Source organism: Salmo salar, chromosome 05 (genome assembly GCF_965601325.2).
Source record: "Salmo salar chromosome 05, fSalSal1, whole genome shotgun sequence".
NCBI lineage: Eukaryota > Metazoa > Chordata > Actinopteri > Salmoniformes > Salmonidae > Salmo > Salmo salar.
In genome coordinates this window covers 21893208-21918708 of record NC_138295.1, presented here as the reverse complement: position 1 = coordinate 21918708, position 25501 = coordinate 21893208, and the positions used below count along the sequence as shown (strand labels likewise).

Genomic DNA, 25501 nt, shown 5'->3' with positions numbered 1-25501 from the left:
CAAAAACTACAATCAAATCCATTTGAATCTCACTTTGTAACAAAATGTGGAAAAAGTCAAGGTGTGCGGATAGCTGTCAATATGAGACTCTATATGAATATTTAATCAGATACGGAAGGTTTTGTATTATAAATCACAGTGTGAACGTCAAACCTGCACATCTAAGTCTGACATGATTTGATCTGATTTTACCGTTTTAAATCATGAGATGCTAATTTTATAATTTCTCTCCATCTGCATGTCTTGGCAATGATTATAACGCGCCAACTTTTCTTCCCTTCCAATCTCATTACTGAAATATAGATTGTGAGTGTTTTGGCCTTGGTGAAATAGAATAAAAGCCTCTTTCTCTACACGCGTATAATTGCCTTTTATTTAGACACCGCCACCCCCCTCAACCCACTTCCTGTCCCCTTCCATCTTCAAATGAGGCTCTGGGTCAGCCCCTTTCTCCTGGGGTGTGACCTTTGACCTTCACACTTTCTCCATTTGAAGGGAGTGCAGTGTGTGGCAAACTGCACTCGACCCCTACTGTGGACTGCTACGCCAAAAGCAGCCACATTCCAGAACTGCAGAGGCCCCGTGGGGATGCTGGCATGAGCTCAGAGGATGACGGCCGATGGGTGTTGGACTTCACTCCAAGACGCGTCCAGAGGTCCAGCCTCCCGCCATGCCAGATCCCAGGTGTGCATCCTCTCATGGAAGTAAAAATATGTTCCCTTTCATCTCTCATGTGAATGTCCAGCGTAAATTTGCATTTGACTCTTCTAAACCAATCCCGTAGGGAAGATAGGCTGACACTGATGATGTCCACAGAGAAAAATTTGCGTCACTGAAAAAATTGGGGGCAGGTGTGAAATTACAAAATAGGTCACTTAGAAAATGTGGCTATCGGATCTTTTTTCTTCCTATTCTAAAGCTCTGCCGTTTTCTCGTTTCCTGGGTCAGCATCTTAACATCCAAGCAGAGTGGGAACAGCAAACACATGTTCACAGCTCCAATAAGATGTAGATGTATTTGCAAGGCTGTTCTTGAGTCACAATCTAGTATCAATAGAAAAGAGCCTATAGCAAAGTCAAGGTCGCATGAAGAGTCAACAGGCACAAATGAAACGGTCATTAAAATACCCATTGAGGTAGAAAATATGACTAGGAAGGAATACTTGTCATATCTTCATGGTCTCACAGATGTTGGCGATAACTCACAAATAAGATTTCATGACTTCCCGAATATCCAGTTATCCACAGGGTATCTGTCTGCTTCAAGGCAATGCTGACGTGGTCCTAGTTGGTAAAGACTGCCAGTTGGCTTAACTTCTGCACACAATCAAATTGCACTAAGCAGAATACAAATAAAGAAAATAAGAGAAGACATTTTAATCTCAATGGTTTATGCCAGAGTGGTAAAAATTACAATTGCTAGGATTCTCATACAGTGTTTGCTGCTGTTCTTATGCTGCAGCATGTCCTTGTGTGACATCAAAAGCAATTTGTTCTCATGCACCAGTGCTCTGAATGCCAACTGAGATAATTGAGGTTAGTCATTTGATGTTAGCCATATTTGTTCGGTAACATTGAAAACGTTGGCATTGAAGATTACGGTCATTGTAGTTCTATTGATTCATGAGTGGGCAGTAGCAGCAATTTCACTCATGTGGAAATAACAGTTCTCCTCAATAAACGGGAAAATAGTTAACAGACAATAGCTTTCTACTGCTCAAGGTTATTCTGGCTGATGGTTAACTCAGTCTTGCAATGAATGTTTCTAATGTTCCTTGATAGATCTCACATTACATGAAAATCAATGTACTTAATTTGGCCTGGTTACTTCAGCTACACTGTACATACTTTCATGTTATCACTACTAGATTGGCCAAGTGCATTATCCTTCTCAGAACAGCCATACTCACCGGACAGTTTATTAGGTACACACATCTAGTACTGGGTCGGACCTTCCTTTTCCTGAAGAACAGCCTGAATTCTTAGGGGCATTCTACAAGGTGTCAAAAGTGTTCCACAGGGATTTTGGTCCATGCTGATGCAATGGCATTACACAGTTGACACAGATTGGACTACAACAGTCATGCTGAGAACAGCCTGTGAAAGCTATGATCCCTTATTGATGTCACTTGTTAAATCCACTTCAATCAGTATAGATGAGGGGAGGAGACAGGTTAAAGGATTTTTAAGCCTTGAGACAATTTAGACATGGATTGTGTATGTGTGCAATTCAGTGGGTTTAGTAGTAGGTGCCAGGCACACCGGTTTGTGTCAAGAACTGCAATGCTGCAGTTTCCCGTGGGTATCAAGAATGGTTCACCACCCAAAGGACATCCGGCCATCCAGCCAATCAATTGTGTGAAGCATTGGAGTCAACATGGGACAGCATCCCTGTGTAACGCTTTGATACATTGCAGAGTCCATACCACAACGAATTGAGGCTGTTCTGAGGGCAAAGATGCAAGCAACATTAAGGAATAAATTACATCTTGCCTATTTAATGGTTTCTACCATTCTAGAGGTACTAAACTGTGATATATTTAATCTGGATGTCTTTAATGTAAACGTTTCCAATAAGCAGAAGCTACACTAGAGGTGAGAGACGAGGGCTGATACTGCAGAGTCACGTGACCAAATGCTTTTCAACCGGGAGATCCAAAGCTTCAGGCCATTGAGTGACTTTTTCCTTGAAAAATTATATTTTGGTACACAACTGAAGTTGATATGCTTGGAGTTTGATATGTCGTCTTTGAAATTGGTCTTCACTGGGCAGAGATGCAGTTAGCTAGCGTGGCTGAGAGTGGGACTGGGAGGGGGTGAGTAGGAGGGAGGGAGCTGGTCTTTGTTCCCCCTCAGACATCCGTTATCTCCTCCTCCATGTCATCCCCCTCCTCCTCCGACGACGTCAGATCCAGCTCATCCATCTGAGAGACACATTTTGGACACGAGCAGACGAACAGGTAGTTCTCTCTGGGGAAGACAATAACGATGTTACATAAGTCACACAGCTGCCTGTCTCGTTCTGGAGAGCGAGAAAGAAGATAACGCAGCCTGATGGAATGCATTTGCGTCAATCTATCATCACTTCTCTGTTAAAAAAGAAATGCCATTATTCAACATGCATACTGTAAACACTATGTATATAACATAATAAAACAGTATATAAGCATAATACACAGTGAGTCTGAATTGTTATCATTTGCTGAGAAAAAGAGACAGAGGCCAGTCTTTGTTCACGCTTCACTACCTCCAGTTTCTGGGAGTTACGGCGTTTCAAGGTAAAATGCCTTTCAACAGGATACAGTGAATGTGAATCCAAAGTGGGCTTGCAGAACAAGCCTGCCCTGGGTTTAAAGTGCGACTGAACCAAAAAAAAGCTTCTTCTACTTTTGAAAATGGCATATGTGGCATCGATATGAGTCAGAAACATTTATTCTAGTGTCAAAATGTAGTACTAAGTGTAAATAGGATAACTTTGGTCATGAAGTCAGTCTGAGATTTGCGAGATAAATAAGGAATAAAATTGTGACAAATGAAGATACCCTAAGTTACAGTAGAGTTGGGTTTATTTCAATCCTGCCCTCAGCTGGCAGCACCCAAGTAATCATCAATTCGAAGCTCAGCTGCATACGAGCCAATCGTAACGCCCATGGTCAATTTGGTTTGACATTCAATATCCCTATGGGGCAAGTTACATTACAAAACGTACATGGGAGAATATTCTTAAATGTCAATAACTCCAAATTTCATTGACTTAAAAACCTAAAACCAACTACAAATTGCAGAAATTCACACAAATATTGAAAGCATTTAATGAAACTAAAAAATATTGTCCCATTTACATTGTGCAATTTCTTTGCGGCACCAACTATCCCCACAGATGGGTTATCCAAAGACAAACCAACTTTGCCACAGTCGGCTGAAGCGAATAGGTGAAAGTTGGCTTGCTACTTCCAGACACAAGACCCGGTTAGACTGTTTCCAGTTACCTACACTGAACAAAAACAAACGCAACAATTTTGCTGACTTACAATTCATATAAGGATATCAGTCAATTGAAATAAATAAATTAGGCCCTAATCTATGGATTTCACAATCCTAGGCAGGGGTGCAGCCATGGATGGGCATAGGTCCACCCACTTGGGAGCCAGGACCACCCACTGGGGAGCCAGGCCCAGCCAATCAGAATGAGCTTTTCCCCAGGTGGCTAGTCTCAGACGATCCCGCAGGTGAAGAAGCCGGCAAAAGCTCTGGTGGACATTCCTGCAATCAGCATGGCAATTGCATGCGCCCTCAAAACTTGAGACTTCTGTGGCATTGTGTTGTGTGACAAAACGGTACATTTTGGAGTGGCCTTTTATTGGATGGATTATTTTAGCAAAGGCGAAATGCTCACTAACAGGTATTTAAACAAATTTGTGCACAAAATTTGAGAGAAATAAACATTTTGCATATGGAACATTTTGGGGATATATTATTTCAGCTCATGAAACCAAGACTTTACATGTTGCGTTTATATTTTTGTTCAGTGTAGAAGGGTGAGTTACTAACTATACTGTTTTGGCAATGAACGTACAAACGCTTCCAACGTTCAAACACACACGCCTCCAAAACCCAAATCTCGTTCTCAGTCGCATTTCCCAATGAGGAGAATTAAAACAGAGGCTAAATCAGGAAGTGCAGCCCCCCTTTAAGGGGGTAAAATCGGTAGTGGATTGACAGCTTGCTAATCGATCAAGAGCATTGTTAGGCACCGGAATAACCACCAGAACCCCTCGGCTGCGCTGGCCCAGGACTGACTGTTATTACCTAGGAGGGTGGCCATTGAACTGGGAACAGTTTGAGTCTGTCAAAGGGACACAGGGGATTTCAGTTGTTTACCTCAGGATTTTCTGTCTGCTATGACAGCTACGGTCACGCTGACAGCAGTCCAAGTAACTGATGCAGATCTCCTGGAGATGTAAGGAAACAAAAGTTAGCAGATGAGGACATTCACATCAAAAGACCTCCCATTACTGTTACTATATTTACACAACAATGCGCTATTATTTTGGTGCCAGAATTCAATCGATGGCTGGCAAAACATTTCTCTGGCCTCCTCAGACGCTACATTTACAGGCAGATGCAAGCCTTCTCAATATCTGATAGCTTGACACAGCTCCAATCCTCAGTTTCTGACCGCTAAAACTGACTGACAACTGAGCACAAAGTTCTCTCCAGTTTATCCATGGCCAGAATGTATCCCCCCGACCCAGCATCCTCTTCTGACCTCTCCAGGGCTGATGTCACTAAGGGCACTGAGGTGAAGCAAGAAGTTGTTGTTCGGGAAAGATGCCTCCGCTTTCGGTATGCAGCTGTGGTTACCTAGAGAGTAGACGACACAACCAAAACAAAAGTATTTGATAACGACTGTAAACATGGCCTTTGACCAGGGCAGTAGTTCATTTCATTTATCCTGTATGATGGGTGTGTTTGTGGATTATGGAAGCTGAGGTCAGAAGCCACCTGATTGTGACGACTCACATGAGCTTTGAAGTAGGAAGAGCCCAGAACCCTCGCAGTTCAGGAAGTCACCGGTCTCTGTGGAGACAAATCAAATTCAGCTCTGACCTCCATTCTCAGTAGCAGAGATTTATTCCATTTTAGTAACGATTTCAAATATGCTGAGTCAAGCCAACCCAATTCAGAGGCGCCAAGTATCCTTTACAATCGATTATAAAATGTGAGCTGCACAAAGCCTTGCTTGGTAATGTAGGTTTAGACAAATATTTTATCAGACAGCTTTTCCCCAGTATTCCTCAATAAACAGAACAGATGTCTCATGAAGCAGTGTAAGAAGGGAATTGTGACCTTTCTCGATGTCCTTGTATAGTTGATCAATGAAGGAATCCAATTGCTCCCTCTGCTGGCTAGACAGCTCCAACGCATCACATGCATGAACCCATTGGCTGAGAGAGCTATGTAAAAAACATGATAAAACGATGTCGGCACTTTAAAAAAAAATAAAAAATATTGGGACTAATGGCACTCCATAAGTGCATCATTTATGTCCGTATCATCAATCATTTATGAGTTGGAAAGATTGAGAGCTGAACCTTACCTGGTACCTATGCCCTGTCCATTGGTCCCTACAAGGGCGAAGAGGGAGCGAAATCCCTCAGGTGTAAACCACTGTAACGTGAAAGGACACCCCTTATATAGCATACAGTATCTGCATCATAATCACATATGTTCAGCTCAGAGCTCACTCATGGGAAATTATTCAATCCAAGACATATATTATTTTATATTCTTGTCTCCAGGCTGACAAGGAAGTAGCCAAGTACCTAGTATTAGCTTGACAAACATGTACGTCCATAAATAAATTGGTCACGTAAAGGGAAACTGTGCCATACTTACCATATCGAGATGATCATCGTAAAGTGCTGTCGTAAACAGGGCTTGTAGTAAGGTCAAATGTCCCTACAAAATGCAACATACCATAAAACTTCAATTAAACGCAGTCTCAAATAGCCGCACGTAATTTTTTATATCCGGGCAACAGCACCCATTTCAGCAAATAAAGGCTTAATCTAAATTAAATGTTTATGAGGTTTAATGTTTGATTTGTTACATTATATACACTGAACAAAAATATAAAACGCAACATATAAAGTGTTGGTCCCATGTTTCATGAGCTGAAATAAGGCCGCCGAAATTTGTTTGTTAAAATCCCTGTTAAGTGAGCATTTCTTCTTTGCCAAGATAATCCATCCACCGGACAGGTGTAGCATATCAAGAAGCTGATTAAACAGCATGATCATTACACAGGTGCATCTTGTGCTTGGGACAATAAAAGGCCAATAAAATGTGCAGTTTTGTCACACAACACCACAAATGTCTCAAGTTTTGAGGGAGCGTGCAATTGGTATGCTGACTGCAGGAATGTCCACCAGAGCTGTTGCCAAAAAATGAAATGTTACTCTACCATAGCATCGTTTTAGAGAATTTTGCAGTATGTCCAACCAGCCTCACAACCGCAGACGGTGTGTATGGCGTCGTGTGGGCGAGTGGTTCTCTGATGTCAACGTTGTGAACAGAGTGCCTCGTGGTGGCGGTGGGTTTATGGTATGGGCAGCCATAAGCTACGGACAACAAACAATTGCATTTTATCAATGGCAATTTGAATGCACAGGGATACCATCACGAGATCCTGAGACCCAATGTGAGGCCCACTATTTTTAAGGTATCTGTGACCAGATGCATATCTGTATTCCTAGGCATGTGAAATCCATAAATTAGGGCCTAATGAATATTCCAATTGATTGATATCCTTAAATGAACTGTAACTCAGTAAAACCTTTGACATTGTTGCATGTTGCGTTTATATTTTTGTTCAGTATAATTTGAAAACTAACAAAATGTTTAATCACCTGTAAGAAACTGCTAGCCATTTGGCTGCTAACAGCTGAGAACTGCTAGCTAACTGGCAAGCACAAAAACAGTCAACTTCGAGAGTACAGAGCCCTAACATTTGGCTAATCGCCCTCTAGCGGCGAAAGTACGAACTGACAAAAATGCAAAGTTGAAGGAGAATAATTATGTCAATTTTTTGTTTTTAAATGGAGACATACTAAGACAAAAGAAACATCACAGTGTGTAAATGATAGCAGTGCAGGAAATGTATTAAAATGTTGGAAGAGAATGCTGGAATTAAACAATTAAAGATGTGCCCATTTTGAATGTTATATTGTTTTTGTGCATCTGAGCAGTTGTCGTTCAAGCAGGCAGAAATTCGGCAAGTGTGACATAGCATTGCGATAAAGACGCCCTCACTACACTTAACAGGAATGCAACTTTTAGATCACGAAAATGTCTATCATGCATGTCAGATTTCAATACTGGCCAATGTCATAACGCAGGAGGTTGTCTTCTTTCGAATGTTCTTTTGTGATGTTCCTACCTCAAGAAACATGTAAATTAACAGAGGGTCTAACACATTTCTCCTAATTGTCTGCCTCTTCAGTCCAGGGTGCATTGCATGATGCCGTTGAGATTGTCAAACTCCACTCTGTGAGCCACATCAATCTGCAGGTTAACCTGTTAGGGCTAGGGGGCAGCATTTGCACGTCTGGATAAAAAAAATGTACCCGATTTAATCTGGTTACTAATCCTACCCAGTAACTAGAATATGCATATACTTATTATATATGGATAGAAAACACTAAAGTTTCTAAAACTGTTTGAATGGTGTCTGTGAGTATAACAGAACTCATTTGGCCCATTAGACACCTGAGACATTTTCTGACAGGAAGTGGATACCTGATGTGTTGTATTACCTTTAAACCTATCCCATTGAAAAACACAGGGGCTGAGGAATATTTTGGCACTTCCTATTGCTTCCACTAGATGTCACCAGCCTTTACAAAGTGTTTTGAGTCTTCTGGAGGGAGATCTGACCGAACAAGAGCCATGGAACGATGATGGCCCATTAGACACCTGGCGCGCGAGTTCATGTTGGGTACCCTCGTTCCAATACGTTATAAAAGAGTATGCATTCGTCCACCTTGAATATTATTCATGTTCTGGTTAAAAAAGGCCCTAATGATTTATGCTATACAACGTTTGACATGTTTGAACGAACGTAAATATATTTTTTCCCCTCGTTCATGACGAGAAGTCCGGCTGGCTTAGATCATGTGCTAACAAGACGGAGATTTTTGGACATAAATGATGAGCTTTTTTGAACAAAACTACATTCGTTATGCACTGTGATACCTGGAAGTGACATCTGATGAAGAGAATCAAAGGTAATGGATTATTTACATAGTATTGTCGATTTTAGATCTCCCCAACCTGACGTCTAGTCTGTATCGCAACGCGTATTTTTCTGGGCGCAGTGCTCAGATTATTGCAAAGTGTGATTTCCCAGTAAGGTTATTTTTAAATCTGGCAAGTTGATTGCGTTCAAGAGATGTAAATCTATAATTCTTTAAATGACAATATAATATTTTACCAATGTTTTCTAATTTTAATTATTTAATTTGTGACGCTGACTTGACTGCCGGTTATTGGAGGGAAACGATTTCCTCAACATCAATGCCATAGTAAAACGCTGTTTTTGGATATAAATATGAACTTGATAGAACTAAAAATGCATGCATTGTCTAACATAATGTCCTAGGAGTGTCATCTGATGGAGATTGTAAAAGGTTAGTGCATCATTTTAGCTGGTTTTATGGTTTTGGTGACCCTGTCTTTGAATTGACAAAACATTACACACAACTCTTGTAAATGTACTGTCCTAACATACTCTAAATTTATGCTTTCGCCGTAAAACCTTTTTGAAATCGTAAAACGTGGTTAGATTAAGGAGATGTTTATCTTTCAAAGGGTGTAAAATAGTTGTATGTTTGAAAAATTTGAATTTTGACATTTATTTGGATTCAAATTTGCCGCTCTTGAAATGCACGCGTTATGTAACACTAAATTACAGGAATGAGTGGTTTTGGGTGGATTTTTCCTTTAACTATGCAAATAAGCAAAAACTCTGTGCATTAAGTAAATAGACGCTGGGCTCAAATAGAAGCCTGTCTGTAATAAGCGCCTGTTGTGTTCAGTGATTTAAGCAAATAAACACCCAGGCAATTAATTTACATTTTACACTAGTCTATAATCTATTACAAGAACAATGAGTCAAATCTAATAGTTAGCACAAATGTGAAAAAACTAATTTGTAGCTCAATCCCTGTGTCCTCAATTCCTCTCTAAGCAGATTGGCGGAGAGGTTCCAAGGTCTCTTCCTCAGACCTCCTCCTCCAAATGAGCCTTAAGGGGAATTGAGGAAACATGGATGAAGAAGCAAGGATTTGACAGCTAGTAGTTAACATTTTCAGGCACAGCCACTACCTCTATTCTTACCTGGAACTTCTCTCCCAGCAGCTTGTGTGCAATTTCCTCCTCTTCGTTGGCCGCACGGCTGCAGAACTGAAAGAACAACTTCTGCCAGCAGCATTTGTCTTGGGCCTGCATGACAAATCCAAACATTATATAGTGTTTGAGTTACCTAGTATGCACAGGTATGCACATATAGTATTATAATGTCAAACTGACAGGTTAAATGGTTCTCCAAGCATTGTGAAGGTCTGTTCATCTACACAGACACCAGATTCTCAAACAAACATTCACTCCAAATCGTCACTGTCTGATAAACCTTTCAACTCTATTTTTGCAAATGTTCTTTTTCCCCCCCCACATTTATTGAAAGCAGTAACTTCCCTCAATGCACTCTGAACATGACTCTAGGACCAAGAAAACATTCAAAATAGCTTCTGACATTTCATAATTGAATTTTTGTTTTTTCAGCCGACAATGAAATATAGAATGCAAATATAGAGAGCAAATAACTTTGGAATTAAAGCAGCTGAACAAAAAAGGCAGAGGTAGGAGGCGGCTCACCTGTTTGACAGTGGCCACCATCCTGGCCATGAGCATGATGCTGGAGGTCTCAGGAGGGTAGTGCATACTCCTAGGGGACAGATGGAGGGGGATCATGTCACCTCATGCAATTACAGCCAAAATATCACAGAGGCTGGATCTGAAAACATTGCTAGCTGCCAAATCCTTGCTCTCTCGTCCTCGTTTCCTCCAATTCCTGTCTCCCCCAATTCCTGTCTCCCTGTCAAAGCCAATTGAAAGAGGAGTTGCAAGGGAGGGAGCTTTGAGAGGGAGATAAAGAATTGGAGGAAACAAGGACAGAGAAAGCTAGTAACATTGTTTCAAAACCCAGAGACTCAGCAGACCAGGGTTTGGCAAGTCAATGGGAGAAGTGAAATGTGTCAGTTAATTTCCTCAAAATTTAAAGGCAAAACCTAGATTTGAGATAATGTCTTAGGTAGCTGAAACTGTAATTACTACAACCTCGTGAAATTGACATACTGACGTTTTTATTTTCATCAAAACATTTTATCGAAGTGGTGCCTTTGATTTGACTACCTGCACGTAAGCTGTTCGGCGCGACAACTGTTAGTGCCGATGACGTGTTTCTGCGCATGAGCTTGGCTAGCTAACGTCGCCATGACATTTACCAGCATGATCTGGGATTCTATTGGAGAAGCAGTTTAGACATCTTCATAATGTACTGTCTTTGGTAAAATGTTCAGATTCAGTGCAAGAGAAATATGGGCTCCATCAATTGGAATTAAATTAAACAGCAAATCCATCTCACCTCCAGGCGTCCTTAAGTTTGTTGACAGGGTGGTCCGGGTCCTCTTGGGAGTGGCCTAAGCACAGGGCCCGATGGTACTGGTCTGCCGCAGCCTGGCGACACTCGTTGCTACAGTACATCACCTGGAGGGGGAGACAAAGTCTACTTCAGTGAGACGTCTTGTTTGGTCCAATAAGTCGGACCCGTTCCTGACCCGAATAAATTTGTTTTAAATATAGAGACCCGGTTCAAATGGACCCAAAGACAACCAGACTCGGCCACGTAGAGACCCGGTCTGATCCAATCCCAGTGAAGGAAGCAGCAGAAAATATATATTTTTAGCTACGTTATTAAATGAAGCGGTTAATGCATGCACCGAGGGAGAGCGGAAAGGAGCTAAAAGGGGACTTGCTGTGTTTGTGACTGGGTGGCGCGAGGAAGAGACATCAGCAACCAAGCCGACTCGCACCACTAAATTCTAGCTGCAAAAGCTAGATGAATTTTCATCCAATCTTACATAGTACCCGTTTTGACTGCATCAAACCAAGAAGAGAAGCTAGTTAAGTTAGCTAGCTAGCTTGGCTAAGCAAGCTATTTAGGATGCACTTCCCCCCGTCCTACACAATAACTCCATTCAAAGTATTAAGCAGCAGATCATCTGCTGGCTCTTGGTCTTTAAAGGGAAATACATATCCTTCTCATTTAACTTTTAACTCCATGGATCTCCTAAGTTGTTTACCAATACACATACGGGGCCAGAGTCTAGTGCCGCTTTGATGACTTGTGATTGGCCAACAAAAAAACAAGCTACACTCCTGTGAAAAATACGCATCTCTCAATAAGCCGAAGCAGCATAAATGAGACAATTCTCTCCCTCCCTCTACTGCAGCAGTCGCAGTCGGGTCTGTACGGGGCCTTACCGGCAAATCAGTTCTAATTACACATACCCGAGACAATTAAATCAGAACCAGAACAGAGGTCAACTACAGTATTTCGGACCTAACCTGGTCGGGGCCTGGGTAATAGAGTTTCGGGAGGACCCTTGAATAACTACACTGAAGACCAAAGCGAAACACTGGACTAGACTGGAGGAAGTAGCTACAGTATATCAACACATCTCCATATGGAGAACAGGCATTGGGTAGGAGTATCACATTTAAGTGGCTTCTAATCCTTCATCTTCACAAAAGGCATGCTCCATTTCGCTTTCAACAATGTGTTTGTAAGGGGCCTCCCGGGTGGCACAGTGGTCTAAGGCTGTGCCACCAGAGACTCTGTGTTCAAGCCCAGGCTCTGTCGCTGCCGGCCGCGAGGGAGGCCCATGGGGTGGCGCACAATTTGCCTGGCATCGTCCAGGTAAGGGAGGGTTTGGCCGGCAGGGATATCCTTGTCTCATCGCACACTAGCGACTCCTTTGGCGGGCAGGGCGCAGTGCACACTGACCAGGTCGCTAGGTGTACGGTGTTTCCTCCGACACATTGGTGCGGCTGGCTTCCGGGTTGGATGCACGCTGTGTTAAGAAGCAGTACGGCTTGGTTGGGTTGTGTTTCGGAGGACGCATGGCTCTCGACCTTCGCCTCTCCCGAGTCCGTGCGGGAGTTGTAGTGATGAGACAAGACAGTAACTACTAACAATTGGATACCACGAAATTGGGGAGAAAAAAAATAATAAACAATGTGTTTGTAGATCAGTAGTGTCCAGTCCTTAAAGCTTAAATATGTAACTTTTTGGGCGATCCAACCGAATTCACATAGAAATGTGATTTATAGATCTGTCATTCTTAGTGAAATCAAGTCTAAGAACCGGGAGATGTGTTCTTTCTATGCCTCCCATTATTAGGTTTTGTTTTTGCATCTTTTAATTTCGGTTTTGTACACCAGCTTCAAACAGCTGAATATACAATATTTTTGGTTAGGGAAAAGATTTCACAGTGGTTCAGATGGTACAATGACTCTATACTATACTTGCTTGTTTGTTTGTTTTGTCACAAATTAAAGTTAGGTAATCTATAAGAATTTTTGCAAACAGGAAATGGAAGCGATTTCTGCATAGTGCACCTTTAATTGGCAGTGCAGATGGGGTAAGACTTGTGAGAGACACTCACCTGGCATTGTGGGCAAGCTTGGTGCAGCTCTGGGCGCACCTTGCACAGCTCAGTGTGGGGTAGACTGAGGCCAGGGTTGCCACTCAGTCTTCGGGCATTAACCTCAGCTGTCTCCAGAGCACTCAAGCAGTATTCACAAGCTGGAGGAGACACAGGGATGGATGATTAAATGGGAGATAACTAAGGGTGATTTTATCACTAAATACACTACATGACCAAAAGTATGTGAACTGCTCGTCAAACGTCTCATTCCAAAATCATTGGCATAATGGAGTTGGTCCTCCATTTGCTGCTATAAACAGCCTCCACTCTTCTGGGAAGGCTTTCCACTAGACGTTGGAGCATTACTGCGAGGACTTGCTCCCACTCAGCCACAAGTGCATTATGAGGTCAGGCACTGATGTTGGCCGATTAGGCCTGACTCGCAGTCACCATTCCCATTCATCCCACAAGTGTGCGATGGGGTTGAAGTCAGGGCTCTGTGCAGGCCAGTCAAGTTCTTCCACACCAATCACAACAAACCATTTCTGTATGGACCTCGCCTTGTGCACAGGGGATTTGTCATGCTGAAACAGGAAAGGGCCTTCCCCAAACTGTTGCCACAAAGTTGGAAACACAGAATCATCTAGAATGTCATTGTATGCTGTAGCGTTAAGATCTCTTCACTGGAACTAAGGGACCTAGCCGGAACCATGAAAAACTGCCACAGACAATTATTCCTCCTCCACCAACCTTTACAGTTTTGGGGCAGGTAGTGGTAGTGTTCTCCTGGCATCCGCCAAACCCAGATTCGTCCGCCAGACTGCCAGATGGTGAAGTGTGATTTATCACTCCAGAGAACAAGTTTCCACTGCTCTACAGTCCAATGGCGACGAGCTTTACACCACACCAGCCGACACTTGGCATTGCATATGATGATCTTAGGCTTCTGTGCAGCTGCTCAGCCATGGAAACCCATTCCATGAAGCTCCCAACTAACAGTTCTTGTGCTGACGTTGCTTCCAGAGGCAGTTTGGAAAATTGGTAGTGAATGTTGCAACCGAGGACAGGCGATTTTTAAGTGCTACACACTTCCGTTCTGTGAGCTAGTGTGGCTCGTTGTTGCTCAAACGTTTCCACTTCACAATAGCAGCACTTACAGTTGACCGGGACAGCTCTAGCAGGACAGAAATTTTACAAACTGACTTGTTGGAACGGCAGCATCCTATGACGGTGCCATGTTGAAAATTACTGAGCTCTTCGGTAAGGCCATTCTACTGCCAATGTTTGTCTACGGAGATTGCGTGGTTGTGTGCTCAAATTTGATTCACCTGTCAGCAACGGGTGTGGCTGACATAGCCGAATCCACTAATTTGAAGGGGTGTCCACATACTTTTGTATATACAGTAAGAAACACCATTAATAAAAACTCAACAGTTCCCCCTGGCCTATGTTCATCTAAAATATGGATTACAAATGCAAAGCCAGCTGGAACATTTTGCTCCAAGATTTTTTGTCATCAACAGGAACATAAAAGAAGGATCTGTTGTAACTTCTGAGTTGTTCAGTCTGTCAACCACCTAAATCTTGAACCTATATGGCACCCCACCTTTATATTTGTACTGGGAATTCCACAAGAACTGGGAAGAGACAAGAGGGCGCTCTACAAAAATGGTGTCTCCTTTCTTGATGGCCTTCTTGGCAAATAATCCTTTGCCCTAAAATAAAAGCAAATGTTTGTTAGTTTGCTATGACCATTTCATTACGCACCTAGCTACATATACTTTATCTATACCAAGTGCATCCTATTGAGCCAGACCAGGATATCCTTTGCACTTTATTAGCCCCTTCAAAAAGGTATAGTTGGAGACTAATCTGTGCATACCTTTCCTTAGCTAGCTAGCTAGTTAACGTTACATGACGCTAGCTAGCTACATTAACATGGCTGGTAGCTAAGTAACCACGTAGATACTTAGGTAGCAAAGTTTTTTTTAACCTCAGTGTAGTAGCTAGCTATGGCCAGCCAGTAAACATAAACAAAAAAAATGACAAGAGATTATATCCTGCTCATAATTTGGGCCAGCCAGATTGACAGCATGCGTAGCACTGCATTTGACATCAAAACCGGTGCTAGAAACGACAAACTTGAAATTAGCCTTTTCAAAAGAATCCCTGTCGGCACATTACCTTAACCTTGTCAATAAATCGGACTTCCACACAACTGCTAACTTTAGTTGTGTCCACGCAGAAAGAAAGCATGTCATCTTGGGAGGCAGCCATCTTCAAATTAACCCTTGGCCTTTGAACTCTAAAGTTTCTAGAGGAGCTTACGCGTAAACATTTAGCGGCCTCTATTTTTTGAATTTGATTTATTTGACCTTTATTTAACCAGGTAGGCTAGTTGAGAACAAGTTCTCATTTACAACTGCAACCTGGCCAAGATAGAGCAAAGCAACACAGAGTTACACATGGAATAAACAAACATACAGTCAATAATAAAATAGAAAAAAGTACAGTGTGTGCAAAAGCAGTTGATATAGTACTTTTATTTTATTTTCAGTAATACGCTACAGTGAGTGCCTTGCAAAATTATACTACATGATTTCATCTTCCATTAGATGCAATGAATTATATCATGAAGACCAAACTTCACTGTTTTAAAAAGTACACAGTGCCTGATGAATTAATTCAAGATGCTGGAAGCATAGCCTCAGTTGTCACACACACTCGGGGAGATGGCTCACATCGTCTGTTACACACATATGACTGGAGACAAATACATTTTTTATATATTTTATCAAACATTTTGATATACCATTGAATCATAGATAACGTTTAGTACATTTTGAGTAGCAGAACGTCCATTGAAGCTTGAGTCCTTACTTGAAACAATAACAATATGCAAGCAGTCACCCGTTTCTGTAAAAAGCTGAGGGATGGGCCTGGAGAAATGTAACCACTCTCAAATTCATAGAGCTATAGATGCAAGGACTGACCATACATGATATCAACATTATACACTGAACAAAAATATAAACGCAACATGTAAAGTGTTGGTCCCTTGTTTAATGAGCTGAAATAAAAGATCAGACACTTTCCATATGCACAAAAAAGCATCTCTCTCAAATTTTATGCACACATTTTTTATATACTTTTTAGTGAGCATTTCTCCTTTGCCAAGATAATCTATTCACCTGACAGGTGTATTACACAGGTGCACCTTGTGCTGGGGACAAATGGCCACTCTAAAATGTGCAGTTTGTCACACAACGCAATGCCACCGATTGCCGTTGGCATGCTGACTGCAGGAATGTCCACCAGAGCTGTTGCCCGAGAATGTAATGTTAATTTCTCTACCATAAGCCGCCTCCAATGTTGTTTTAGAGAATTTGGCAGTATGTCAAACTGGCCTCAAAACCACAGACCATGTGTATGGCGTCGTGTGGGCGAGCGGTTTGCGGATGTCAACATGGTGAATGGGGTGCCCCATAATGGCGCTGGGGGTTATGGTTTGGGCAGGCATGAGCTACCGAAAACGAACAACTTGAATGTACAGTGGGGAGAACAAGTATTTGATACACTGCCGATTTTGCAGGTTTTCCTACTTACAAAGTATGTAGAGGTCTGTAATTTTTATCATAGGTACACTTCAACTGTGAGAGAAGGAATCTAAAACAAAAATCCAGATGTCATGCAATAAAATGCAAATGAATAACTTAAAAAAAAATCATACAATGTGATTTTCTGGATTTTTGTTTTAGATTCCTTCTCTCACAGTTGAAGTGTACCTATGATAAAAATTACAGACCTCTACATACTTTGTAAGTAGGAAAACCTGCAAAATCGGCAGTGTATCAAATACTTGTTCTCCCCACTGTACATAGATACCGTGAGAAGATCCTGAGGCCCACTGTCTTGCCATTCATCCACCGACATCACCTCATGTTTCAGCATGATAATGCACGGCCCCATGTCACAAGAATCTGTACACAATTCCTGGAAACTGAATATTTCCCAGTTCTTCCATGGCCTGCACACCAGACATGCTACCCATTGAGAATGTTTGGGATGCCCTGGATTGACATGTTCAATAGTGTGTTCCAGTTACCGTCAATATCCAGCAACTAAGCACAGCCATTGAAGAGGAGTGAGACAACATTCCACTGGCCACAATCAACAGCTTGGTCAACTCTATGTGAAAGAGATGTGTTGCGCTGGATGAGGCAAATGGTCACACCAGATACTGACTGGTTTTCTGATCCACACCAGTACATTTTTTTGAAGGTATCTGTGACCAACCGATGCATATCTGTATTACCAGTCATGTGAAATCCATAGATCAGGGCCTAATTAATTTATTTATTTATATCGACTGATTTCCTTATATGAACTGTGCCTCAGTAAAATCTTTGAAATTGTTGCATCTTGCGTTCATATTTTTGTTCAGTATAGTTTTAACCTTGTATCGAGGCGATAGTGTTTGTTTACAAACATTGGAGTAAAACGCGTTTATTGGGATGTGATGGGGTACGACTGTTGAACTAAGCTCATTGTGCATTTCTAGGTTATATTCTAAAATAATTAATGAGCATATAATTTATTTCTAAGTCCAAAAATGGATGTAGCAACTAAGAATTCCAGCTTTAAATACAGCGCATTCAGACACCTTGACTTTTTCCACATTTTGTTACGTTACAGCCTAATTATAAATGGAATTAAACAAATAAAAATCCTCAATCTACACACACACAATACCCCATAATGACAAAGCGAAAACTGGTTTTTAGATTTTTTTTGGCAAATATAATAAAAATAAAAAAAAACAGAAATACCTAAGTATTCAGACCCTTTGCTATGAGACTCAATTGATCTCAGGTGCATCCTTTTTCCATTGACCATCCTTGAGATGTTTCTACTTGATTGGAGTCCAACTGTTGTAAATTCAATTGATTGGACAAGGCACACACTTGCGTATATAAGGTCCCACAGTTGACAGTGCAAGTCAGAGCAAAAACCAAACCATGAGGTCGAAGGAATTGTCCGTAGAGCTCCGAGACAGGATTGTGTCAAGGCACAGATCTGGGGAAGGGTACCACAAAATGTCTGCAGCATTGAAGGTCCCCAAGAACATAGTGGCCTCCATCATTCTTAAATGGAAGCAGTTTGGAACCACCAAGAGTCTTCCTAGAGCTGGCCTCTGGGCAGCTGAGCCATCGGGGGAGAAGGGCCTTGGTCAGGGAGGTGACAAAAACCTGATGGTCACTCTGACAGAGCTCCAGAGTTCTTCTGTGGAGATGGGAGAACCTTGCAGCACTCCACCAATCAGGCCTTTATGGTAGAGTAGCCAGACGGAAGCCACTACTCTGTAAAAGGCACATGACAGCCAGCTTGCAGTTTGCCAAAAGGCACCTAAAGACTCTCATACCATGAGAAACAAGATTCTCTGGTCTGATGAAACCAAGATTGAACTCTTTGGCCTGAATGCCAAGCGTCACGTCTGGAGGAAACCTGGCACCATCCCTATGGTGAAGCATGGTGGTGGCAGCATCATGCTGTGGGGATGTCTTTCAGAGGCAGGGACTGGGAGACTAGTCAGGATCGAGGGAAAGATGAACAGAGCAAAGTAAAGAGAGATCCTTGATGAAAACCAGATCCAGAGCACTCAGGACCTTAGACAGGGGCGGAATGTTCACCTTCCAACAGTACAAATGACCCTAAGCATACAGCCAAGACAACACGAGTGGCTTCGGGACAAGTCTGAATGTCTTTGAGTGGCCCAGACAGAGCCCGACTTGAACATCTTGGAGAGACCTGAAAATAGCTGTGCAGCGACACTCACCAGCCAACCTGACAGAGCTTGAGGATCTGCAGAGAAAAATGGGAGAAACTCCCCAAATACAGGTGTGCCAAGCTTGTAGCGTCATACCCAAGAATACTCGAGGCTGTAATCGCTGCCAAAGGTGCTTCAACAAAGTACTGAGTAAAGGGTCGAAATACTTCCGTAAATGTAATATTTAAGGTTTTTATTTGTAATACACTTGCAAAATTTCCCAACATTTTTTTTTTGCCTTGTCATTATGGGGTATTGTGTGTAGATTGATGAGGTGAAAAAGCAATTGAATCAATTTTAGAATAAGGCTGTAACATTACAAAATGTAGAAAAAGTGAAGGGGTCTGAATACTTCCCGAATGCACAGTATGTACAAGAGGATGTGGCTAACACACATTGGTTAGTACAATATATTCTGGTAATAATGTTATTATATATACAGACAAAAACATTTTACTGTGCAAAAATAAGTTATTCACCAGTTATTTAAGTTATTCGATCAGTCAATGCTGTACCATTTCTCATAGTATGATCATTTAAAGGGGAATGTAAGGAATACCTGGGATAGGATTAAGTAATCCTTCTAACCCCCCTACCCTCCCCCCCAAAAAAGATATAGATGTACTATTGTAAAGTGGTTGTTCCACTGGATATCATAAGGTGAATGCACCAATTTGTAAGTCGCTCTGGATAAGAGCGTCTGCTAAATGACGTAAACGTAAAATGTATAAAAATATAAAACGTAGAATATAAAACGTTTTTTTTTTTTAGCAACCATGGTCCACAAACAGACTTTCCTCTAGAATGTCCTCGAATGGGCCTTGTCAAGAAACAGACCTAAGCTGCATCCCAATTCTCCACCCTTCTCCCGAAGCGTGCACTTGCACATTATCCATCATAGTGGCAGAAACGTCCTCCAGCCAACGCTTACAACAATCCAGTGCTTTTAAATCCATGCTGGTGTACACTTAGGGAGGAGAACTGGGATTCAACAGTAGCTTGTAGGACAGGGTGTAGAGGCTAGTGCAGGGTGTAGAGGCTAGGGCAGGGTGTAGAGGCTAGGGCAGGGTGTAGAGGCTATAGGCTGTTTCTGAACAGGGTCCTCTTTGTTAATCTTTCCATCAGAATCAAGTAGCCTACTGTGTAGCCTAGCCTACTGTGTAGCGTAGCCTACTGTGTAGCGTAGCCTAGCCTACTGTGTAGCGTAGCCTAGCCTACTGTGTAGCGTAGCCTGATATGTAGCGTAGCCTAGCCTACTTTTTAACATTATATGGGGCATCATAAGACATTAACAGCCAATCAGGATCTATCACTCAACACAGATTGATATGCTAGTAAAACTCTTGATTTAAAAAATACAAAATAATTCAGGAAAATCCTAAAAATGTTTGATGTCAGTACAGTTGAAGTCGGAAGATTACATAAACGAGTTTTAATGACTCCAACCTAAGTGATTCAACCAGTCCACAATTTTCTTGTTAACAAACTATAGCATTGGCAAGTCGGTTAGGACATCTACTTTGTGCAGGACACAAGTAATTTTTCCAACAATTGTTTACAGACAGATTATTTCACTTATAAGTCATAAATGTACATACACTAAGTTGACTGTGCCTTTAAACAGCTTGGAAAATTCCAGAAAATCATGTCATGGCTTTAGAAGCTTCTGATAGGCTGATTGACATCATTTGAGTCAACTGGAGGTATACCTGTGGATGCATTTCAAGGCCTACCTTCAAACTCAGTGCCTCTTTGCTTGACATCATGGGAAAATCAAAAGAAATCAGCCAAGACCTCAGAAAAGAAATTGTAGACCTCCACAAGTCTGGTTCATCCTTGGGAGCAATTTCCAAACACCTGAAGGTACCATGTTCATCTGTACAAACAACAGTACGCAAGTATAAACACCATGGGACCACGCAGCCCTCCTACCACTCAGGAAGGAGACGCGTTCTGTCTCCTAGAGATGAACGTACTTTGGTGTGAAAAGTGCAAATCAATCCCAGAACAACAGCAAAGGACCTTGTGAAGATGCTGGAGGAAACAAGTACAAAACCATCTATATCCACAGTAAACGAGTCCTATAAATCGACATAACCTGAAATCCGCTCAGCAAGGAAGAAACCACTGCTCCAAAACCGCCATAAAAAAGCCAGACTACGGTTTGCAGCTGCACATGGGGACAAAGATCGTACTTTTTGGAGAAATGTCCTCTGGTCTGATGAAACAAAAATAGAACTGTTTGGCCATAGTGACCATCGTTATGTTTGGAGGAAAAGGGGGAGGCTTGCAAGCCGAAGAACACCATCCCAACCGTGAAGCACAGGGGTGGCAGCATCATGTTGTGGGGGTGCTTTGCTGCAGGAGGGACTGGTGCACTTCACAAAATAGATGGCTTTATGAGGAAGGAAAATTATGTAGATATATTGAAGCAACATCTCAAGACATCAGTCAGGAAGTTGAAGCTTGGTCGCAAATGGGTCTTCCAAATGGACAATGACGCCAAGCATACTTCCAAAGTTGTGACAAAATGACTTAAGGACAGCAAAGTCAAGGTATTGGAGTGGCCATGAGAAAGCCCTGACCTCAATCCAATAGAAACTTTGTGGGCAGAACTGAAAAAGTATGTGCGAGCAAGGAGGCCTACAAATCTGACTCAGTTACACCAGCTCTGTCAGAAGGAATGGGCCAAAATGCACCCAACTTATTGTAGGAAGCTTGTGGAAGGCTACCCGAAATGTTTGACCAAAGTTAAACAATTTAAAGGCAATGCTACCAAATACTAATTGAGTGTATGTAAACTTCTGACCCACTAGGAATGTGATGAAAGAAATAAAAGCTGAAAGAAATAATTCTCCCTCCTATTATTCTGACATTTCACATTCTTAAAATAAAGTGGTGATCTTAACTGACCTAAGACAGTGAATTTTTACTCTGATTAAATGTCAGGAATTGTGAAAAACGGAGTTTAAATGTATTTGGCTAAGGTGTATGTAAACTTCCGACTTCAACTGTATGTCCTCCCACAAACATTCAAACTACAGCAGTTTGGGTGAACAATAAAAACACATTTCATATTAAAGTTAAAGACAAATGGGTTGATCAGCACCACTAATTGTAAAATAGCTGGTATAGGCATAACATTATAAAGTTCCATCATAATATATTATTAGTCTATTATTTCCTTAACTTCCTCAGTCATTACTGATTGGCCTCATAGGTGGCAGGTAGCCTAGCGGTTAGTGTTGGATCAGTAACCGAAAGGTAAAAAAGTCTGCAGATGTGCCCTTGAGCAAGGCACTTAACCCTAATATGCTCCAGGGGTGCTGGACTGGTATGGCTGACCCTGTAAAACAACACAATTCACTGCACCTCTCTGGTGTAAGTGACAATAAAACACATTTTTTTATATGTTGTATTAAAACCATTGGTTAAGACAGCACATGATAATATATGTTACACTATATTAATGCAGCAGAAAGTGTCTGGACCTGTTACCATATTAGGCTATGGGAGAGAGTGCTCTGGGGTGAAGCGTCCCCTAGGTACAAATCTAGGATCAGCTTCCCTTCCGCCAATCCATTAGTGGGGAAACTGGAGTGTCCGTGACAGCCAATCAAAAAGGAGGCTCATTTGAATCGCTGTTCTCAGGACGGTCATCACAGTCCCTTGTTGTAGGTCACCACCTTGCTATTGGTTGCCATGGCAATCTCAGGCTCAAGCTTAGACACCTCAATCTATTGACATTGAACCAGAGAAAGAGAAGTAAGTACACAATACACCATCTCTTAAATATTATGAATAGATCCACCATTGAGCACAAAAACAACACTTGTTACAGAATATTTTACATAGAAATAACATCTGTCAGACAAACCATGCCTGACAACATGATCCAATAAGACAGAAAAATAGAAGAACATTTAAAGGCTGTGGACATTGTGAACTGCAACACCTAATAGCCCTTCACAGTACCTCCAAACCCAAAACCTTTGTAGTTCGTTCTTAATTACAAGTGAAGAAGGAAATGACAAGTGAAGTGTGTGTGAGGTGAATTCCTCCCCAGCTGTCCAGGCAGCCTCCAGGGATAGCAGCAGCAGTAGTACCTGAGACATCTGTGGGAATAGGCTGATGGCCAGGGGCAGCGAGAGGCTGAAGGTAGCCAGACACACCAGGCTGTGGATGGGCAGCAACAGCCTCCGATTCGTGAGCAGGAATGGAAGTCTAACAGACATGAAGGGAAGCACACATTTTGATATTGCCATTTGTATGGAGTACAATCTCAACACCGATACAATATTTCTTACACACGATTCCAATAGTAATTGTCAACAAGACAAAAAAATGTATGCCACAGACTGTTGATCTGTAATAAACATTGTCCTATCCAGGACCCCGTTTCTCAGGCTTTAGGTATTTCAACTGATACTATCCTGACATTAATGCAGGGGCTTGACAAGGCAGTACACTAAATATTTCTGACCCATCTAGAAGCATGACATACTTTTCTAGGTAGGACATGATGATGGGAGGAAGGACAAAGATTGGCATCGGGAGGACCACTCTGGTAAAGGCAGTTTCCATAATTGCCTGGAGGGGGGAGAAAAATATTCTGCACATGATTCAATTCAAAATATTGCAATGTGTTGGATAAAATTCCCCCTCCCATGAGATTAGAAGGATATGGCATATGTGGAAAAAGGTATAAATATGTTAGACTAATAATAAATCAAATAAACCTGTTGTTTATTCAACCTCATATGATGAATCATACTGACTTCAGTAGTGGACAGACTATTCAGAAACAGATTCTCCACACAAAAATACAAATTTCGCATTGAATATACAATATTAACAGTTTACAGACAACATATTTTGTCAGGAACACATCAAATAAAACACTAGAGTGGTCATAGGCATATCGACAATGTGATAACAGGACGGCCATCTTGGTCAGGGAATCTTTCAGTCTAAAGACCCCTCAAATTTGGTAAAATATTGCATTTGATATATCTGCACAGTATGTTTGATAGTTAGCTAGCCAGTCAGTTTTTGTGGAATGATTTCATACATTTCATGGCCAGGAAGGAAACAGTGTTTTTATACAGGCTAGTCTGAGTTCCCCGATGGCCAGCCACTCACATGTTTGGCAGCAATCTTTGAGGAGCCCACCACGTTCCCATTTCCGTCCAGCACGTCGATGCCCTCCGACAGCTCATTGTTCCTCATGAGGCCCACATTGCAAATGTTGGCACTGGCTGAGGAAGTGGAGAAGACTGGTTGTGAAAGTGCCGCTGCATACCATTCAGCTGACATTGAGACCTACCTGTTTAAAGACTGTAAAAATGTGTCTTTCCTCCCTTCCATCCTTGAAGTAATCACTATTCCAACAACTAGACTACTTTAAAAAGGGAAGGAAGTATAGATGCATTTTAAGAGTATTCCAACAGGGCCAACGCATACATTTCACATGAATTTGTTTGGAGGATTCCACTTCAGCAAGTGATTTCTATTGACCAGCCCTCAGTAAGGACATAGGTTTCACATGTACAACTAGTGAGAGCTAACAGTATAACCTTGACAACATTGAACAGTGATCTAGGTAGGAGGATAGCTATTAGCTACACAATGCTAACCACACAAAGCTTAGGGAGTGAACGTTATTTATAATAAAAGGGTTACATGGAGAAAAATCGGGCTTCTCTGAAATGAAAATGGTTGGCCCTCCCTTCAGCAAAATATATTTTACCGAAACTCTCCCTGAACGTTAAAAAAACAAAAAACAAGTGACCATCCCCTATACCCAAAATAATAACTAAAACAAAGTGGATAGCTGAAAACATGTCTATCCATCTTGGATAGACCAGAGCCTTAGATGTGCAGGTTACGAAACTGTTCTTCATCCAGTAAGCATTACATGGCAACACAGACATTTTGATAGAGCAGAGGGCTGGAGGGCCATAAGATTGTGGGTCCGCAGACCAAGAGTAGGGGTGGAAAGATCTCCTTTAGATTAATGTAATGCTTTTACTAAATCATCGTATTTGCAGGTCCAAGAAAAAAGTGCCTTTTATAAACATTTCATGCAATTCCACATCATTTTACATATCAGAATGTTTTTTTTATACCACAGAAATTACTGAAATTACAGGCTAAATTTAACTAGGCAAGTCAGTTAAGAACAACATATTTACAATGACGGCCTACTCCGGCCAAACCCGGACAACGCCGCCCTATGGGACTTCCAATCATGGCCGGATGTGATATGGCCTGGAATTGAACCAGGTACTATAGTGACACCTCTTGCACTGAGATGCAGTGCCTTAGACCATTGTGCCACTCGGGAGCCCAAATCAGTGTGCCTTGTTTGCAACAAAACTGTCAGTTTGCAAATAATTAAATCT

General features: G+C 41.8%; 2 protein-coding genes across 3 annotated transcripts in view; both read right to left on the bottom strand.

Moving 5' to 3' along the window:
* Positions 1-1361: 1361 nt before the first annotated feature.
* Positions 1362-15583, bottom strand: LOC106604471 (protein-lysine N-trimethyltransferase SMYD5). Its single transcript, XM_014199111.2, has 13 exons — positions 15455-15583; positions 14877-14985; positions 13289-13428; positions 11206-11327; positions 10437-10506; positions 9900-10004; positions 6399-6461; positions 6100-6170; positions 5850-5956; positions 5523-5579; positions 5269-5363; positions 4881-4951; positions 1362-2969 (listed from the first exon to the last, which is right to left on the bottom strand). The coding sequence occupies exons 1-13, from the start codon at positions 15545-15547 to the stop codon at positions 2852-2854; spliced, it is 1221 nt and encodes a 406-aa protein (XP_014054586.2). The 5' UTR covers positions 15548-15583; the 3' UTR covers positions 1362-2851.
* Positions 15584-17075: 1492 nt separating this feature from the next.
* Positions 17076-25501, bottom strand: part of LOC106604472 (sideroflexin-5) — a 35001-nt gene continuing 26575 nt past the window's right edge. For both annotated transcript variants that reach the window (XM_014199112.3, XM_082975093.1), the window contains exons 11-14: positions 24240-24355; positions 23602-23687; positions 23204-23321; positions 17076-22834 (exon numbers count right to left, since the gene is read on the bottom strand). In XM_014199112.3, coding sequence (XP_014054587.1) covers positions 22757-22834; positions 23204-23321; positions 23602-23687; positions 24240-24355 — 398 coding nt within the window. In that variant the 3' untranslated portion in view covers positions 17076-22756. The remainder of the gene's footprint in view (positions 22835-23203; positions 23322-23601; positions 23688-24239; positions 24356-25501) is intronic.

What these genes read in the sequence shown, in the direction of transcription:
- LOC106604471 (XM_014199111.2), bottom strand. Translation starts at nt 15,547, where the DNA reads ATGGCTGCCTCCCAAGATGACATGCTTTCTTTCTGCGTGGACACAACT. An exon ending in TGCTGGGAGAGAAGTTCCAG is followed by an intron (nt 6,462 to 9,899) that starts GTAAGAATAGAG and finishes TGCATTTTGTAG; the next exon opens with GGACATTTGACCTTACTACA. An exon ending in AGCAGACAGAAAATCCTGAG is followed by an intron (nt 2,970 to 4,880) that starts GTAAACAACTGA and finishes TGTCTTCCCCAG; the next exon opens with AGAGAACTACCTGTTCGTCT.